The 19364-nt window shown below is 50.2% G+C and overlaps 1 protein-coding gene across 1 annotated transcript in view; it reads right to left on the reverse strand.

Moving 5' to 3' along the window:
- The window catches only part of Snx29 (sorting nexin 29), a 177355-nt gene that overhangs the window by 144444 nt on the left and 13547 nt on the right, over positions 1-19364 (reverse strand). The window contains exons 7-8 of the mRNA XM_013011677.1: positions 17739-17821; positions 1465-1528 (exon numbers count right to left, since the gene is read on the reverse strand). Coding sequence (XP_012867131.1) covers positions 1465-1528; positions 17739-17821 — 147 coding nt within the window. The remainder of the gene's footprint in view (positions 1-1464; positions 1529-17738; positions 17822-19364) is intronic.

Raw genomic sequence — 19364 nt, forward strand, 5'->3', positions numbered from 1 at the left:
AGCACCACATAAGCAAAAAGAAAAAAGCCGGAAGTGGCGCTGTGGCTCAAGTGGTAGAGCGCTAGCCTTGAGCTGAAGAGCTGAGGGACAGTGCCTAGGCACAGAGTTCAGGTCCCACAACCTGAAATTAGTATAAAGCCATAGACATAGTTCTGCTGCACATTTACTTTACTGTGCCTTCATGGCAAGTTCTGGAAAACTGACTGTGGTATGTCATCATACTAAATCACACACTTGCCCTGCAATAATGGAACCAAAAGTACCTAGCCCTACCCTATTCCTGAACTATCCAAGCCCCCTGGGAACATCCCCCACTGGGGCCTGGGACCCCCAACACACATACTCTATGCCTTTTCCTTCCCTGGAAAATAGAAGGAAGCAAGACAGTGACTCATTCTCCACATAACAGGACAAACCATGTGGTTTTTTCCAAGACAACAGCCCCGCTATAGCCAGGAAAGAGTGCTGCCATGGTACAAGTGCTTTGTGCAAAGTTTATTTTAGTTGGAAAACGGTGCTGTCTAGAGATCCCTTTAAAAACATCCTCTTTTGTTTTAGAAATTATGCTCATTTTGCTTTTATAAGTTTCCATAAAGGATAAGGAAGAAAGCTGTCAAGCAGGGCCCAAAATAAGATCTAAAAGAGAATTGTAATTGGATGTCACCATGGGCTGCGATGTAAGCTCAAAGCAAGGGAATGAGGTGGTTGACAGGAATGCGCACATGCACACCCAGACGGACCCACTCCACAGATAACAGCCTTGTGGCGTCCACTGATGCTTAGTAAAGAACCATCATGGGCCAGCCTGCCATGACCAGCCAGACCAACTGCCATGGTCACAAGGGAGCAGCACAGCCAGTGCTGGGTTGTGGATAGCGCTGGTTTCAATAAGGAAGAAAAGATTGACAAAACCCTTTTCCCTCTCAATGTCTTTTGACTTCGCTTTTGGTCAAGTTAAAAGAATCTATGTATCTTCTTGCCCCAAGTTTCCCTTGGGCAAACTCTAAGGCAGATATCTTAGTGCTGGAAACATGGCCAACAGGCCCTCAATTACAGGTCACTCAAAGGACTTCAGGGACAGGGCCAAGAGGATGCTGTTTCCTCTTGAGATGATAACCTATATGATGCGGTGATGGTCGCGAGGGTCTGTGGATACATTAAAACCCAGAATCCTACACTTGAACTGCGTGAGCTGTGAGGTATGGGAATATAGGAACAGCCCGTATTGCTCTTGCAATATCCAGAGCCTCTCTGGAGATGCCAAGGCTGTGAGGTCCTGGGTCCCTGCTTATCTGTAAGCCGCAGCAAATCTACAAGTGACACTCCCAGATAGAAAATAAGAAACTGTCTATGCATGATCTGCCAAAACTAGCAAAATGTGCTGCAGCAGTTCTATTCTTGCTGCCCCTGAGGTGGGATGTCAGAGAAAAGGAGCATCCCCCAGTCCCGAAGCCCCTGATCTACCTGTTCTCTTCTTCCAGCTCATCCTTCCTATTCATCATGGCCACGATGGCTTGGCGCAGTTCACCTGAAGGGAGAAAGCAAAGTCAACGTCAGTCAGTAGGTCTTACCTGTCATACTGTTTCCTCACCTGTGGACCGTGCGTCCCAAAGGGTTGCTTCTCTAGACAAGTTTCCTATTCCTGTGCAGCCTGAGATCCAATGGACTTGGCCATCCCCTTTCATCCACCGCAACACAGAAAGGCATGGGGCAAAAAAAATTATGGGATTCCATCTCAGGCAGTCCAGTCTCCCCTCACTCTGAAACTACCATTTCCCTCCATAACTCCAGCATCCTTTAGGCTTCTGCATAGGCTGACCTTCCTTGGACACCTCTGTTCACTGGCTGTGGATGTGACAGTCGTGCACCTGCCCCGCCTTACTCCTGTCCCAACTCACACTCTGTTCCCACATGCATCCTGTCCCCACCCAGTCTACCCATGGCCAACAAAACTAGGACGGTAACTGGCTCCAATCAGGCTGATTACATAGGGTCTTGCAGAAGCTATGGGTGGGCTGATGTCCAACTGGAGAGAGAGAAAAAGGTGGAAACACATGCGCCTGGCCCCAGAACGCTTGTTCCAAGTCCCTCCCTCAGGGTCTATTGCAGAAGGCCAAACCCACCACAACCACCACCATAATAAACACTCCCTTAGTGGGCGCCAGACACTTGTCTATGGCTCTTTTCCCACCAGGCACAGAGGCCTGGTCAGGGATAAAGGCAAATGCTGGCACAGGACAAAAGCGTACCAACTCAAGACACCAAAAAAAAAAAAAAGCCCACAAAAGGGTGAGACTTGGCAAAGCAGCAGGTGTCTCAGACACCACCCTTGGGCCACGAGCCACGCCCTGCCATCTCACACTGGGCAGAACCACAGAAAAAAACAAGCTCTGCAGAGACCCTGCACGGGTTCCTTGGAACGTTGCCGGCTACCCAAAGGAGTCAAGATGGCTGAGCGAGCTGAGGGCACCTGCAGAAAGGAGGCAAGTTTCCCTCCACACACCCTGTGGTCTCAAAACAAAGCATCAGCACAAAAAGCCCCTTGCCTCCCATGCCTCGGCAACCCAATGGATCCTCCTCCCTTGCATTCTGCATCCTCGGAGCTGAACAACCCCAGGTGTCCCTGAAGTCCCCCTGCCTGTATCTGTGTGTCTATGAAAACATGATGTCCCTTGAGCCACCGAAGTCTGTGGATCCCTGGAGAGCAGGGGTAACAAAGCCGGGCACAGCACCTTACTGCGGTATACCCTCCACACCTATGGAATGACTCAAGGGTCAGAAGAGCAAGTGAGTAAAGGAATAAGTGATGGACTGTCACCCACTGCTAAAACCCGCACCTCAGCTCCACTTGGGGAAGCACAATGGAATGAATGGGCTGGGCGGAAATGCTGATTGCCTTTAATGATAAGTTCAAGGCCTCCCCGGGAACGCTAACCACCGGGTTCATGGCTGTAATTTCCTGCCCCACTGACAGGACTCGGGCCTGAACTGTGTTTTTGAGATGCATATAGGGAGTTAGCAGGAAGGGTGACAAATTCCCACACGTCATCACCATGACCTAACACTAGGAGGCCTGTGAACCCAGGCCCCCTCCTTCCTCCCAGGGAAGGATCCTTGTTTTCAAAAGAGATCAGAAGAGGCCAGGAACTGATAGCTCAAGCCTGTAACCCATTATTCAAGAGGCTGAAATCTGAGGGTTGCAGTTTGAAGCCAGCTCAGGCAGCAAAGTTCATGAGACTTTTATCTGCTGTTAAGCAGCAAAAAACCGGGAAGTGGCACTGTGGCTCAAGCCATGGAGTGCTAGCCTTGAGCAAAAAAGCTATGGGACAGCACCAAAGGCCCTGAGTTCAAACCCCAGGACCAGCCCCAAGAAATAAAAAAAAAAGTAAAAAAGATCAACAGAGCACAAACCGCCTCTCAACCCCCAATGATCCAGAGAAGAACACAGGCCTACGAGCAAGGAGGCTGGCTACTAATCTAAATGATTACAGGCCTCAGAAGTTAATATATAAAGTACTGAAACTGTGATATGAGGAGGGTGAGAGACACCCCGGCCTCAGCCATCACAGCGGGGAACTGCCCTAAGCCTCATTATATTCCCCTTATAATTAAAAAGGGGACCCAGCGCTACAATGACTAGACCTGGCACATCTGGATGCATGGACACGTATGGGTATGCGCACGCCCACCTAATACGCAGATCTGTGTGATAATTCTTGGGCTTTATGCAGCATCTGAAGACCTCAAAGGGCCTTTCCACACACTCCCCTGGGGCCCATATGTGGTTATATTTAAAGAGACAGCTCACAGGGCTCTCACGTACAGAAATAAAAGATGTTCTCCTATGAGTATATACTTAACCTACATCATCAGTTTTCAAACTTAACATCCTGCTTTTTATATCTTTGTCTGCCTACCCACTCCCTTCCCTTTTATCTCCAAGACAAAGGATAAACTACGCTGAACTTTGAAATAGAACTTTCTAAGTCACTCTCAGGCCCATTCTAGCTTTTTGTTCCATTCTCCTTGCTTGCCTCCTTCCCCCCTCACCCTACCCATGGATTCTACTTTTTGACTTGTGTTGACAGGCAATAAAACCTGCCCCCAAGTGCCTCCCTGTGCTTCCTGCACCACGATGCAAAAGGCACCTAGCATAAGCAGTCTCATTCTCCTCAGAGGCGACACGAGTAACACGAATGAGAAATCAAGAGGCCAGAAGGGCAACCTTGCCCCAGCTCAGAACCTGTGTACAGGAAGTGGCAGAGCAAGGACCGCCTCCTGCCTGCCCCCTGCCCCCAGCGGTGCTTTAGGATGCAGCCACTAAACAGCAAGGTGCTTTGGGTGTTTGCCCCTACTTGAGCCTCAAAGAGCCCATAAGAAGACTAGAGTGGCTGACCTCTTCAGCTCAGAGGTGAGACTCCTCCCCAGGAGGAGGCGAGTGCCCTGCCCCACCCCTGCCAGCAGATGAGCAGAGGTGGCGCTGTCTGCTCCCATCCCCTCCATCTACTCCTGGACAGCAAGCCAAGTGCGGCCAGCAGCCGTGCCCACCCCCCACCCCCCCACGACTGAAGCCGCAGTGTACCGTGACTCCTGAGGCTGCAAGGGCAGTGACGGGCATCTGTTGTGATGGGCCTCGCGCGCGGCGGTGTGGTGAGGTTAACCGATGGCAGAAGGACTAATTGCTTGTGAAATTCTCATAAATAATTAGGACATAGAGCTGCTCTGCTGGCTTCCACCCTCGGGCTGTGGTATCACACGTATGGGTAATTCTCAAATGGACTCACACATTATCTGCTATTAATTGGAAACACACAGCTACGGAGAGTGCACGGGCAGAGTCCACACCCAGGTGCATGCTCCACACCTTGACACTCTCACAAATAACCAGAACAGCCTTTGATGGGCCACAAGCCCGTGTGGTCAAGACGCACTGGAGCAGGCAAACGGGACCCCTCAAATGGAGACTACAAATGATACCAGAGTAGTGGTGACCAGAAACAAGGGAAGCCATTGACTCTCCTGACACAGAGGCCCCCACACTGTCCTGCTCCGTCAGTGCTGCGGAATGCCATCAAGGACGCCATCCTGCTGCTCTGATGCCTGGGCACAAAGGCAAAGCCTCACATGGCTCCTCCCTGAGCAGCACCCTGGAGCTGAGCTAGGACAGCGTGGTAGAGCAGGACTGTACTCAGACGCTGTACATGGAAGTGGAGCTGTGACTCCACAGGTAGAGACCAGAGCTGAACAAAAAGCTAAGGAGCTATGCCCAGGCCTTGTGTTCCAGCCCTAGTATCACACACACACACAAAAGGAAGAGGAGGAGGAAAAGCAGCCAAACGAGGCGAAGCTGAGCAGCCGGTGGCTTTCGACACTCAGAGAGTTCAGCATGTTCATTCCTAGTTCACCTTCCTTCCAGGCTGCTGTAACTGAAAAGCCAAACTTTACTTCTTACAGGTACACAGGAGACAGGAGGTCTGCTACCTTTTGAAGGCCACCTCCCCATAGATGTCGCCTTCTTACTGTGTCCCCCTTCGCTCATGGCAATCACCCCAAGTAGCCTCACAACCCTTCAGGACTCTTTGACCCCCACACACACTTCCCTCAGACCTCTGCCACCAGGAGCGCCTCTCCCAACCCAAGGAGAGCCTGGCCCTTGGGTGTGAGTCCCCTCTGCCACTAGAGCTGCGGGGGTGCCAAAACCCCTGGAGATGGCAATCTGCAATGGATACATCCACCAGAAAATCTCCACGGCTCAGCGCTGACTTTTCCTTTTGTCCTTATTTTTCTAGCAACTCTTAATACATTCCCAAGACTCATTCCAGGGCTGTCCATCAGTCATTGGCCTTAAAAAAATTATATATAAGGCCGGGCGCTGGTGGCTCACGCCTGTAATCCTAGCTACTCAGGAGGCTGAGATCTGAGGATCGCGGTTCAAAGCCAGCCTGGGCAGGAGAGACCGTGAGACTCCTATCTCCAATAAACCAATAAACCAATAAACTTCAGCTCGCCTTGAGCTGAAGAGCTGAGGGACAGCGCCCAGGCCCAGAGTTCAAGCCCCACAACCGACAAAAAAAAAAAAAATTGTATATATATATATATATGTATATATGTATATATATACATATATATATAAGTTCATGGAAAATTCATTTCATAGCTTCCTCAGTACCAATCCCCCCGCCCTCTCTCGTCAGTCATGGGGTTTGAACTCTGGGCCTGGACGCTGTCCCTCAGCTCTTCAGCTCAAGGTAAGTGCTCTACCACTTGAGCCACAGCGCCACTTCCGGTTTTCTAATGATTAATTGGAGATAAGAGTCTCATGGACTTTCTTGCCCAGGCTGGTTTTGAACCTTGATCTTCAGATCTCAGCTTCCTGAGTAGTTAAGATGACAGGCATGAGCCACTGGCGCCCGGCAACCAATCTCTCTTAAAATCAGCTTATTCTTCCTTTTCTTTATTCTCCTACCTTACACCACACCCCTTTTTTTTTCTTGTTGTTTTGAGACAGGGTTTTACTAGATAGCCCAAATTGGCCTTGAACTTGAAGTCCTCCTGCCTCAGCCTCCTTAGGGCTGAGTTTGCAGGCATGTACTCCCATGCCCAGCAGTTTCATCATTCTCCTGATTAGCGCACACACACACACCCTCCTTCAGAGATGCTGGAGAGGAGGACTTGGCTCCAACACACACACACACACACACACACACACACACACACACACTTCAGAGATGCTGGAGAGGAGGACTTGGCTCCAGCACCAGCAGACCAGTGGCACAGGCAGGCTGTCACTGTGATCTCATCAGTTCAGTTCTCCTCTGCTCACTTGATCAACAGTTTCCAACCACTCACAAGGGCCAGGCACTGGGCAAGGCACAGACAACACAGACAGTCCCTGACTTGCAATGGTACAAAAGCAGCACCCAGCCAGCAATTTGATCCTTCCAGGGCCTGAGTTTCAGGGTCTAGAGTCTCTCTTGTGATGCTGGGCAGCAAAAGTAAGCTGCAGTGCAGCTCTGAGCCACCTCCCAGGAAGGGAAGGGGGAGAGCAAGGAAGGAAGGAAGGGAGGGAGGGAGGGAGGTCTCAAGGGAAAATACTTGCAGAGTCTCCAAAGATGAATGCCTGGCCCATTGAAGCTGAGCGTGCGGCTGGCAGGCAGAGAGCAGCCCAGCCACTAGGACCAGAGTACCTGCAACAGGGCCCACCTGCCACTGTGCCCACTGTGTGCCAGAGCTGCCTGGCATGTAGAAGCATGCAGTAGTTACCAAATCTGATTTTCCACTGGACTCACATGGTGTTCATTTTAAAAAATATGAAGAGGGGCTGGGAAGTTGGCTCAGTGGTAGAGCGCTTGCCTTGCATGCCTGAGGCCCTGGGTTCGATTCCTCAGCACCACATAAGCAAAAAGAAAAAAGCCGGAAGTGGCGCTGTGACTCAAGTGGTAGAGTGCTACCCTCGAGCTGAAGAGCTAAGGGACAGCGCCCAGGCCCAGAGTTCAGGCCCCACGACCGGATGCAAAAAAAAAAATATATATGAAGAGTTCTCAATTGTTAAATATCGACAACTATTTCAAACAAATAAATTTTTCAATACTTTACACTTGAAAGAAAACTCCTACGTGACCCTGGTGTGGCAATTCACATCTATAATCCCAGTGTCATGAGGCAGAAGCATGAGAGTAAATTGTTCAAGACCAGCTTGGGCTACAAGTGATATTTTATCCCCCTACAAAAGCAAATAATTTAAAAAAAAAAAAACAGCTGGGTGATGGTAGCTCACACCTGTAATCCTAGCTGCTCAGGAGGCTGAGATCTGAGGATCACGGTTCAAAGCCAGCCTGGGGCAGAAAAGTATGTGACACTCTTCTCTCCAATAAACCATCAGAAAACAGGAAGTGGTGCTGTGGTTACAGTGATAGAGTGCTAGAGCTGAAGAGCTGAGGGACAGCGCCCAGGCCCAGAGCTCAAGCCCTACAACTGACAAACAAATACAAAAGAAAAAAAGTATGTGAAGAAATTTAAAGGAAAAAACATAACTAAATCCAAGGGGACTGGGTCCCCAACAGAAACCCTAGCTCATGTGCACAGAATCGCTTGCAGGAGTCAAGGCCAAGTGTGTGGATTGAGCTCCAGGGTTCAAACAACAGCCGACCTGATATGCCATCATGGGCAAGTGAGCAAAGCAACCCAGGCCCGGGAAGGTGGCTTTCCACCCCACTTCTGCCCACACAGGCCAGGGAGTAGCAAAAGAAATTTACAGACTGAACATCGCGGGTCCCCAGTGAAAGCATCTCCGCTTATAAGATGTGACAAGCTGGCTGCGGAACCTCCCTTCTCCCCACGCTATTTAGAAGGAAGCATCTGCTGTGTCCCTCCAGAGGGACCCAGGGTTAGTGAAGACGGATGACGGAGAGAAAAGCAATCCCTCTTCATCAACCCCGATGCCAGGCCACACGACGCCCACCACTGAGCTCTCTATTCAATAAGGCTGGGGTCCCTCGCTCCTGACTCCTCAACTCAATCATCTCAACTTAATGTGGACAACAAAGATAACTCTGAGGAGCTCGCCTCCGAGGGCAATGTCTCCACTGTCAGCAATGTGGCTCTCATTGTGGTGACAGCCATACTGATGAGCCGGGAGGCTTATGGGAAAAGGGGAGACCTGTGTTCCTCGGGAACACAGACCACACCACCTCAATTTCTTTTGTTTTCTATCCAAAAAGCCACCATCAGTGCTACTTTGGAGAGAAGAAAATCTAATTGAGACTGAGGGTCAAACTTCAAAAGGACTTGTCAGGGAGGGAGGGAGGTCTTTTCCCCAAAATGCACTCTGAAAATCAGATTCTTAGGATGACCTGCTTCCTACTTGGGTTCACTGGCCCTCACACATGCCCTCTCACATGCTGAAGACTGAGCGGACTTCCTTTACCTCCCAAAGCAAGCCTCGGCCTCCCTCCTGAGTGGTAAAAGCGGGGGCAGCAACAAGAAGCCTTCATAAACTGCACGCCAGGCCCCACAAGTCCAAGGGTGGCGGGAGAAGCAGGTCTTTTCCTCAGAACCATCTGTCTTTGGAGGGCATCTCTGAAGGCAAGGGATGCTCTGAATACTGTACAGCAATGGAGATCTCTAGCACAGAAGAACAAGAATACGGATTTCCGGTGTCCGTTGATGGCCACACGACTACTTCCTGTGGGAAAGAACATCCCAACCCAGAAGATGCAGAGCAGAGGCAAGGCAGCACCAAGCTGCCCTGACCCACACCACCAGGCAGCTCGATGGGGAGGGAAAGCAACCTTGGAGAGCTGTGTGTCTGGTTTGCCAGGAGCGGAACCTCCTGTGCTAAGCAGACCACAGGCGCTGACTTTCAGATGAGGTTCTTCCAATCTCCACAAAGGCTTCCTTAGTCCCCTGCCCCCTGCCTTAGGCCCCCTCCGCACCTCAGATACCCCATCCTGTGACATTCGTCCCAGACACCCAGCAGCTCACTCCAGCCACTGATGAGGCACCAAACAGCCATGCTGGCTAGCACGGCGCTGGTCACCCATGCTGGCCACAGTCAGCATCCGGCAGGGTTAGCGGCTCTGCAGTTGCCAGTAGGGAGTTGGGCGCTGGAAGAAGGTTTGGATCTCCTGCTCCAGGGACTCATCTCCGGACATACCCCACGGTGGATGGGTGTGGAGAGCCCGTCAGTGCACAGGTAACAGAAACCATGTTGCTCATCTGTGGCTGCACAGCCTTCCTGCCTGACCCTCTCATTGTCCCTCACTCCTTTATATAGCCTGCCAACACAGTCGTTTCCACTGGATCTTGAACTGTGGGCACACAGTCCCCCTAACAAGGGTTGGCATCTTTGGAGTATGAAGTGCAATATTATGAGCACCTTCTACCGAATGTGTCTAGTCCTTACTACAGCTCTGCAGCTCCTAGAACATAGCTCACGTGAGGCAGCTGCTTGATACCTGTTGAGGAAGAAGTAGGGTATATCTAACTCCCATCGGGAACCTCCCAATCCTATGGCAGGCACTAGAGGCCCAGAAGTAGTGCGGAGGGAAGGAGAGGTGCCAGCAGGAGGGGCCTGTGAGGCTGCTTGGTCCAGACTGGCTGTGGGCTACAGGGGTTGGAGGGCCATTCGTTTCATAGCTGCTGCTCCACTAGCTCTTCTTGAAAGTCTGTGGGCAAGCCCCAACCGGCTGCAGGGCCCTGCCATGGCGCTCTAAGCCATCCTATGGCCTTCAGCTCCATTTCTCAAGCTGCCGAATGTTTGGAATTATGTTGCCAAGACGACAAGCCAGATGGCCCTGCTGGTATTGAGAATCCCTTCCAATAATAGCCAAGAGAAGAAAATGAGGCTCAACAAGTTGGCCCAATGACTACTTGCCCTCTCTGCCCTGGCTGGAGATCAAAGGTGATGATAAACAAGAAGCGTTTTTTCTTTTTTTCTTTTTTTTGCTGGTTTTGTTTTCTTTCCTTTTTGTCCTGTTGGTTCGTTTACAGGTCTTTGAGGGTATAAGGGGAGGCACAGAAATGGACAGAGGAGTGAAGGAACTTGGCAGTGGTACTCACTGGACACTATGTTGCAAATGAACTGTACAACCTGTAGGTGGGGATGGGAGGGACAAACTAGGAGAGAACAAGGGAAGGGGCGACACTGTCCAGAAAGAAATGTACTCCTTACCTGACTCACGTATCTACAACCCCTCTGTACATTTTTGTTTGGTTGGTTGGTTGTAGGGCTTGAACTCAGGGCCTGGGCGCTATCTCTGAGCTCTTCAGCTCAAGGCAAGCACTCTATCATTTGACCCACAGCACCACGCTCAGTTTTTTGGGGTGAACTGGAGATAAGAGTCCCACAGATATCCTGCCCAGGCTGACTTTGAACCACAATCCTCAGATCTCAGCCTCCTGAGTAGCTAGAATTACAGGCGTGAGCCACCGGCACCAGGCTGTACATCACTTTTATAAAAAACAATTTTTAAAAAATTTTAAAGTGATGATAAACCCAAAAGAAATGATCAAGCTGAGTACCTGGGCCCCTTTTGTCCACTCCCTGATACTGTGTCTTTGAAGGCCTGACACACACCATAGATAATCAATTACCTCTCATATAAAGCAGTGGCAAAAGAGAAATATTTCCCAATTAGCCGTCTATTCCCTTCTAAAATAGGCCAGCTCCAAACCTGCCCAGGTGCTGACTGTGACTGCCTATGCTGAGAACAATAGGATGCTCTGTGCGTGCTGGAGCTCTCCTCTCAGAAGGACCACTGCTCCCATCACCATCCCCATAAATAAACACTAACAACAGGATCTCAAAATTGAGACACAACACAGTCGCAGAAGGAAAAATGCAGCAGGGCCCGAGCGCCCTCTGGTGGCTGTGGTGCTGCTCTCCATCCATCAGCTTAAGAGAGGCTGGGCTTTCTGACAGCTCTCTGCTCCCTCATACACACATATTCCAATACAGAAGTAGATTCAAAATTAGAGAAACTCGGCTGTCACAAATGTGACAGGAAGCTAGGCCACTGGTGGCTTACACCTACTCAGGAGGCCAAGCTCTGAGGATTGTGGTTCAAAGCCAGCCTGGGTAGAAGTCTATAAGACTCTTTTCTCCAATAAACCACAAGAACAACCAGAAGTGGAGCTATGGTTTAAAGTAGAGCACTAGACTTGAGCAGAAAAGCTCAGGGACAGTGCCCAGGCCCTGAGTTCAGGTCCCACAACTGACAAAAAAAACTATTAAGGAGGGGCTGGAAAGGTGGCTCAGTGGTAGAGCGCTTGCCTTGCATCCATGAGACCCTGGGTTCGATTCCCCAGCACCACATAAGAAAAATGAAAAAGCACCGGAAATGGCGCTGTGGCCCAAGTGGTAGAGCACTAGCCTTGAGCTGAAGAGCTGAGAGACAGCTCCCAGGCCCAGAGTTCAGGCCCCATGACGAGACCCCCCCCCCAAAAAAAAAGAAAGAAAAAAAAACTATTAAGGAAAAGATGTAGCTCAGTGGCAAAGTGCTTGCCTAGCAAGTGTGTTGGGTTCAATCGTCAATACAGAAAAAGAAAAGACAAAAAAAGTTTTTTAAAAGGTGGAGGGGCTAGGGAAGTGGCTCAGTAGCAGAGTACTTGGCTAGCATACATGAAGTGCTGGGTTCGATTCCTTAGTACCACATATGCAGAAAAAGCCAGTAATGGTGTTGTGGCTCAAGTGGTAGAGTGCTAGCTTTGAGCAAAAAAAGAAGCTCAAGCCGGTCGCTGGTGGCTCACGCCTGTAATCCTAGCTACTCAGGAGGCTGAGATCTGAGGATCGCAGTTCAAAGCCAGCCCGGGCAGGAGAGACCGTGAGACTCCGATCTCCAATAAACCACCAGAAAACCGGAAGTGGCGCTGTAGCTCAAGTGGTAGAGCGCTCGCCTTGAGCTGAAGAGCTGAGGGACAGCGCCCAGGCCCAGAGTTCAAGCCCCAAGGCCAACCAAAAAAAAAAAAAAGAAGCTCAGGGGCAGTGCCCAGGCCCTTGAGTTCAAGCCCCAGGACTGGCAAAAAAAAAAAAAAATGTAGGAAGACAAATTCTACACAAATGCCATAAATAGCTACTGAGTAAATCTTCAGTAAGTTAATATTGCGATAAAATAATAAGTACATAGCACCCTTGAGCCTCGTGTGCTGTGTCCCTCCCTGAAGCTGCGGGGCCAGAATCATCTGTGTAGAGACATTCCATAGGTGTCTCCTACACACACACAGCCCCGTGCGGCATTTTCACAGAGCTGAACAGCACATGCTCGTACACGTACACACACACACACACACACACACACACGCACCCACGCACGCACGCGTGCACGTGCGCAAACCCTTCCTGGGACCTATCATCTCAATCACCATTTGTTTTCCTCCTGTTTTGTTTCATCCTGAGTCTATAGGAGGCAAGAGGTCAAAAAAACAGTTTAGCTGGATGCTAGTGGCTCATGCCTCTGTAATCCTAGCTAATGAGGAGGCTGAGATTGCAAGGATAGCAATTTAAGACCAGCCTCAGCAGAAAAGTTCATGAGACCCTTTCTCAACCCGAAGCTGGAAGGAGTGTCACATACCTGTCACTCTAACCTGTGAGGAAGACTGAGACTGGGAGGATCACAGTTCTAGGCCTGCTCTGGCAGCAAAGTCCTCAATAATCCATCTCAACAGAAGATAGGGGCAATGGTACACAAATGGCATGCCAACAATTACAGGGAATCTGGAAGTCTCCAGGAAAGAGAAAGAGAAAGCCACCAGGAAGCGCCAGTGCTGGGCGTGAAGCGAGGTGCTAACCCAGGGCTTCTGGGGCATGGGTAGCTGGGAGTCTGGGCAGCACTAAGCAGTCTCTGAATCGTGGGTGCTAGGGCTCAGTCCTGAGGACTGCCAGCCGCTTGAGGGGATGTGGATATCCACATGGTTGAGGATGACCCCTGAGAGGCACCAGGCCCTGGAGGCCCTGCTGGGTGAGGAGGACCACAGGGAGGACGGAGGAATGGCTGGGGAACACACAGCTGGCTGAGTCATTGGTAGCTCCAGCTGTCATACCAGCCGCTCAGGAGGCTCAGAGCTGAAGGGTCATGGTTTCAGATCAACCCACACAGAGAAACATGTGAGATTCCATCTCCAATTAACCAGCAAAATGTTGGGCTCACAGTAATAGCTCCAGTGGTAGAATACCAGGCTGAGCAAGCAAGCTAAGAAAGCACAAGGTTCTGGGTTGAAACCTCAGCACCATCAAATAAAACAACAGTAACAACAACAAAAACATCCACCAGCTCTCCTCTGCGGGAAGAATAGAACCTGATCCCACAGCTCCCCGGCTCCTCCCCACCCCTGCCCAGCACGCTTCCGCCATCACCACCTGCCACACTTTGGTGGCACATGATCATCTTGCCACATGCGCCCTCTGACAGCCCCCACCCCCAGCAGGGACCCCGCACGTGGCCTTCCAGCTCTGTCCATTCTGCACACTCCTGAATCCCTACATAGGGGCCCACAGGATTTAAGACAAAACTCTGTGGAAATATTGTTGTCACAAGGTTAAAATAATGCCAATTTAGGAGAAACTGAAAGGTTGGAAATAAAGTTTTCATGATTCAGCTAAACAAAAGTTTAGCTTAAACAGCAATTTTAATATGCTAGGGCATTATAGCTTCACAACACAGATTATGTTTTTCACTCCAAAAATAGCACTTTCTTTTGAATTAGTTCCAAAATATCATTCAACTATTTTTCTATTTTACCCAGTAAACTTAAGGTCATATTTTGTTCCCATAAAAAAAGAGGAAAAGGCAGGGCACCGATGGTTCACACCTATAATCCTAGTTATTCAGGAGGCTGAGATCTGAGGATTGTGGTTCAAAGCCAGCCTGAGCAAGAAAGTCCATGAGACTCTTATCTCCAATTAACCATCAGAAAACCGGTAGTGGCACTGTGGCTCAAAGTGATAGAGCACTCACCTTGAGCTCAGGTACACAGCCCAGGTCCCACTATCGACCAAAAATACAAACAAACAGAAAAAAATGAATTTAAAGAATTTTAGTAAATATTAACCCTCAGTATTTTGCATAGATAAAATGACAGCCAGGTATAACCTAAGTAAACCATACATAACGTCATACATAACCTCTCTGTGGGAGGTTTTACAGGTTAGTTCCTGGACCATCCACCAGGGGGCAACCCTTGAGGACAGCTTGGTGGTTCCCCTGGGCATCTTTGGGGTTAGTGAAAGGGAGCAGAGAAGCAGCAACCTGCAGAGTGTACCAGCCATTGCAAATTTGCACACAACTGAAAAAAAAAAAGCCAAAATTCTCCCTACAGTATTTAGGATGGCTGAGTTAAAGATATTGAAAACAAAGCAAGCCTAGGCCTCTCCCTGTTTGAAAGATGGCAGGACAGCCACACAAAGTCAAAAGGTCTTCTACCTCCTCCTGCCCTTCCTCCAGCCTAAAGCCAGATGCAAATTCTGTCTGTGCCGGGCCAGCCTGAGAGCCACCTTCCCACAGTGTCCCCACCTGTGGGGGCCTTACCATCCCCCCAGAATCAACAGCACTCTGTTGATTCTCAGATACCATTTCAGCAAGGCCCGGGCTGTGCCAACTCTCCCAAAAGAGGTACGCTGACATGTGAGCAGACCGCTGTGTTTTCTCATATTGATCTGTCCCAGATTTCCAAGACTGAGAATAGAGCATTGCATGATTTCCCCCTCCGGCTCCATGAGTCCTCAGGGCTCAGGACTACTTCTAAACATGGTCAGACATGCTGGTATATGCATCCCGAACACCAAGCGCCCTCGGTTGGGAATTCATTGCTTTATTAAAAATAATGAGTTTGACCATGATAATGACAATTTGCCCTGTGAAGGTTAAAATGTGTTTGTGACTTTAAGTATCACTATCCTGCAATACTGTGGAATTTATGTAATCACTTAATCTCAATAAAAAATTATTTAAAAATAATGAGTTTGAGGCTGGTTCACACATACACTGCTGTCTCCCTCCTTAGGGAATCTAGAATTGTGAGCAGCACCGGCTAGAGAGAACCTGGGTTCAATCACCAGAGTCACCCCTTACCACTCCCCAGAAACCATGTCTGTGCATAGTAGCTGCCCAAGTAGTACTGCTGGAGCGACACACCCGTGGTGAGGTGCTGGAAAGTGTCCTAAACTTTGCTGAGCCTCTGTGCTCTTCTACAAAAGGAGAGAATGGCCGGGTGCCGGTGGCTCACGCCTGTAATCCTAGCTACTCAGGAGGCTGAGATCTGAGGACTCAGTTCAAAGCCAGCCCAGGCAGGAAAGTCCATGAGACTTTTTTTTTTTTTTTTTTTGGTCCGGTCATGGGCCTGAACTCGGGGCCTGGGCGCTGTCTAGCGCTCTGCCACTTGCGCCACAGTGTCACTTCCCGCTTTTTTTCTTTTTGCTTATGTGGTATGGAGGAATCGAACCCAGGGCCTCATGCATGCAAGGCAAGCGCTCTACCACCGAGCCACCTTCCCAGCCCTGCATGAGACTCTTATCTCCAATAAACCACTCAGAAAACTGGAAGTGGAACTGTGGCTCAAGTGGTAGAGCACTAACCTGGAGCTGAAGAGCTGAGGGACAGCGCTCAGGTCCAGAGTTCAAGCCCCACAACCGACAAAAAAAAAAAAAAAGGAGAAAATGGCAGGGCATGGTGGTATACACCTGTAATCCCAGCACTTGGGAGGCTAAGGCTAGGCAGGAGGATTCAGAATTCAAGACCAATCTAGGCTGTAGATGGCAGGGGAGGGTGATGATGTAAGGGCGTCATTCTGGCACACAAGCCATCTGCCAAACTCACTGTCATACTGAGTGACAGGTCTCACTAGAGTGACGGGGGGGGGGTGTCCAGGAGCTGAGGAAGAGGGAGGAGTCAGCCACAGGGAGTGAGATGGGCATGGTGGGGACAGAGGACTCAGGGGCCTCGGGATTCTAGAAACAACAGCAGAGGACACGGAGCACACAACACTGATGCAAAGAACAGGAAAGGCGAGTGGCATCCCCCAAAGAGGCGGGGCTGCCCTCCCTCCCGACCCTCTCCATGAGTAGCAGAGGTCCTTTACCCCTCCCTCCCACTCAGGCAGCGTAACACAGCTAGCTCTTCTACGAGGCAAGCAGGCGGAGCCCTGGCCTCTGAGGACTATGGAGCCTGTACCAGCCCCAGCCTGCCCACCTAGAACAGAGAGTTTCCAACTTGGTAAGCCACAGTGGTTTATACTTTGTTACACAAAGCCATTCAAACTTATTCTTATTTGCTTGTATTTCCTGGGTGGTAAAGCTGGAAATGGCTTGCACCTAATCCTAGTAACATTGTACCAGCGTGGAAAGATGGCTTCCCTTACTCTAAAAAAAACGACTCTTCGAGAGTTACAAAGAAAATCAAGCCAGGTCAGGCACTGGTGGCCTGTAATACTAGCTACTCAGGAGGCTGAGATCTGAGGATCACAGTTCAAAGTCAGCCCAGGCAGGAAAATCCATGAGACTCTTTTCTCCAATACTCAGGAAAAGCCAGAAGTGGTGCTATGGCTCAAGTGGTAGAGCACTACTAGCCTTGAGCACAAAGAGGCTCAGGGACAGTGCCCAGACCCGGAATTCAAGGCCCAGGACCGGCCAATACCCCACCCCCATCCCCCGCCACAGAATCAACACGGTTACACCAGAGATACTTTGTGTCTTCAAAATGATTCAAGGGTAGAATGCCTGCTTAGCACTTGTCAGGCCTTGAGTTCAAGCTCCACTATTACAAAAAAAAAAAAAAAAAAAGCAAAGAAAAAAGAAAGAAAATCAAGCCAGATACTTTGTTCTTCCCCCTATATCCCAACAGAGGCAAACCTGGGAAACTGAGCCACACGATTCCCTTTTAATAAGCGAGATGTGATATGCACACTGGCTACATGGGAGGCAGTAATAGGAACCTGTGGTTCAGGCCAGTCCTGAGCAAAATGGCAAGATCCTAGCTGAAAAATAATTAAGGCAACAAAGGCTAGGGGAGTGATTCAAGTGGAAAAGCACCTGCCTAGCAAACATGAGGCCCTGGATTCAAACCCTAGTACCTCCAGTGCCACTCAGCGCCATTTACCACAGTTCTGGGGGCCACAAGCAAGACACACCCACCCTGACAGCCCCATGTTTTGCAAAGTCCACAGGCACACAGCACAAGCCCAGGGGCACTGCCGGGACCCCAGCCCCCACCATCCGGGCCTGGCAGAGGTGGCGCAGAGATACTTACTGACTGTCATGGACTCCGGCACGGAGGCAGAGGGGAGCAGGCTGCCCAGAGGACTTCCCTGGCTTGGAGACCTGGCTTCCACGCTGGAAAAGTAGACAGAAGGACGTTACACTCAGCCTGTGGCCCTACCTCGCTGTTCAGCGCCGTATCCAACCCTCATTCTCTGCAGGCTTTACATATGCAGATTGTACATACACTGAAAAGCATCGGTGACCCACACCAGAGGCTGCACGGCAGAGAGTCATTCCTGAGCACAGGCTGGGGCCACCCGTGGGCGTGCTCAGGGCTGAGCAGGAGGCCGCACAGACTCCGGGCACTTTCTGTAAACTAGCGTCCCTCCGTGGCCACTTAGTCCCTCGTTTCTCATATCCCTGGGTCTTTGCTGGTGATTTTGCTATTTCAAATGTCCCTGGACACTAGCCCTGGGTGCTGTCACTGCTCCCAGCCTGAGATGAGCCTTTCCTATGCCTTATAGAAAAATGTGTTAGAAAAGCTTCGCCCAGGCCTGAGTTTACAGTGTTCTTCGCCCTGAGTCCAACATTTAATGAGCCAACAACCATCAAGATGAAATGAGGTGCCTCTACAAGGGACACACAGCAAACCAGCCGTACGGACTGACTGATAAAACATGGTGCCAGCAGCCTGACCCAGCGTGCGCCCTGTGAGCACCGGACTGAAGTTCCCCCAACTGTTCATAGCGAAGCTGCTGCAGACTTTGAGAACCAACTGCATTGATAATGGGCTCCAACCTGAAAACCAGACCCAGCATCCTTTGTGGAAACAGCAAGGCCATCATCTACCACCCACACATACACACACAGGCATACACGTACACACACGGAGGAAAAGCAGAACATCAACACTGTCACAGAACTGGGGTTAAGAGTGACAGTTTTAAGAAGGGCAAGGTAACCCACACCTGCAACCCCAGCTACTCAGGAGGTGGAGGCCAGCTTGGGCCAAGTTAGCTAGACCCTACCTCAAAACTAAATAAAAACCAAGTGCTGACAGTGTGGCTCTGTGGTACGGTGCTTTGCTTAGTATGCACAAGGCCCTGAGTTCAATCCCTAGAACTGGAAGAAAAAAGGTAGGACTTTTCATTCATTGCAAAAGTGCTAAAATGGAAACAAATAAGGATCCAGGTCTTACAAGGGGGCGGTGACCTTTCTGACACAGAGCCAGGTGGCCAAACTTCCTCTGGGACATGTCATTTTCAGAACTCTGTCTATTCTGGGCAGATCTGGGCAGCAAGCAACGTTTGGGGCAGAGAAAACCTCTACCCTAAAGGAAAGGCTTAAAGTGCTGATGGATGTATACCTGGGCATTTAATTAAAGCCATGAGGACAGAGAGAGAATGAGAGTGAGACCAGGCCCCAGTGGCCCACATACTCAATCCTAACTAACTGGTTAGTGGGACAATCAAAATTCTAGGCCAGCCTGAGCAAAAAACAATCAGAGTAAAAGAGGCTGGAGAGGGGCCCAAATGGAAAAGTGCATGCCTAACAAGTGCAAAGTCCTGAGTTTAATCCCCTGTATGGGGGGGGGGGGGGGGGAGCGAGGGGGGGGCCCCCCCCCCCCCCCCCGGCGGGGGGGGGGGGGGGGAAGACCAGTAAAGGCCACCAGAAT

Source organism: Dipodomys ordii, unplaced genomic scaffold, assembly GCF_000151885.1.
Source record: "Dipodomys ordii isolate 6190 unplaced genomic scaffold, Dord_2.0 Scaffold14, whole genome shotgun sequence".
NCBI classification, from domain to species: domain Eukaryota; kingdom Metazoa; phylum Chordata; class Mammalia; order Rodentia; family Heteromyidae; genus Dipodomys; species Dipodomys ordii.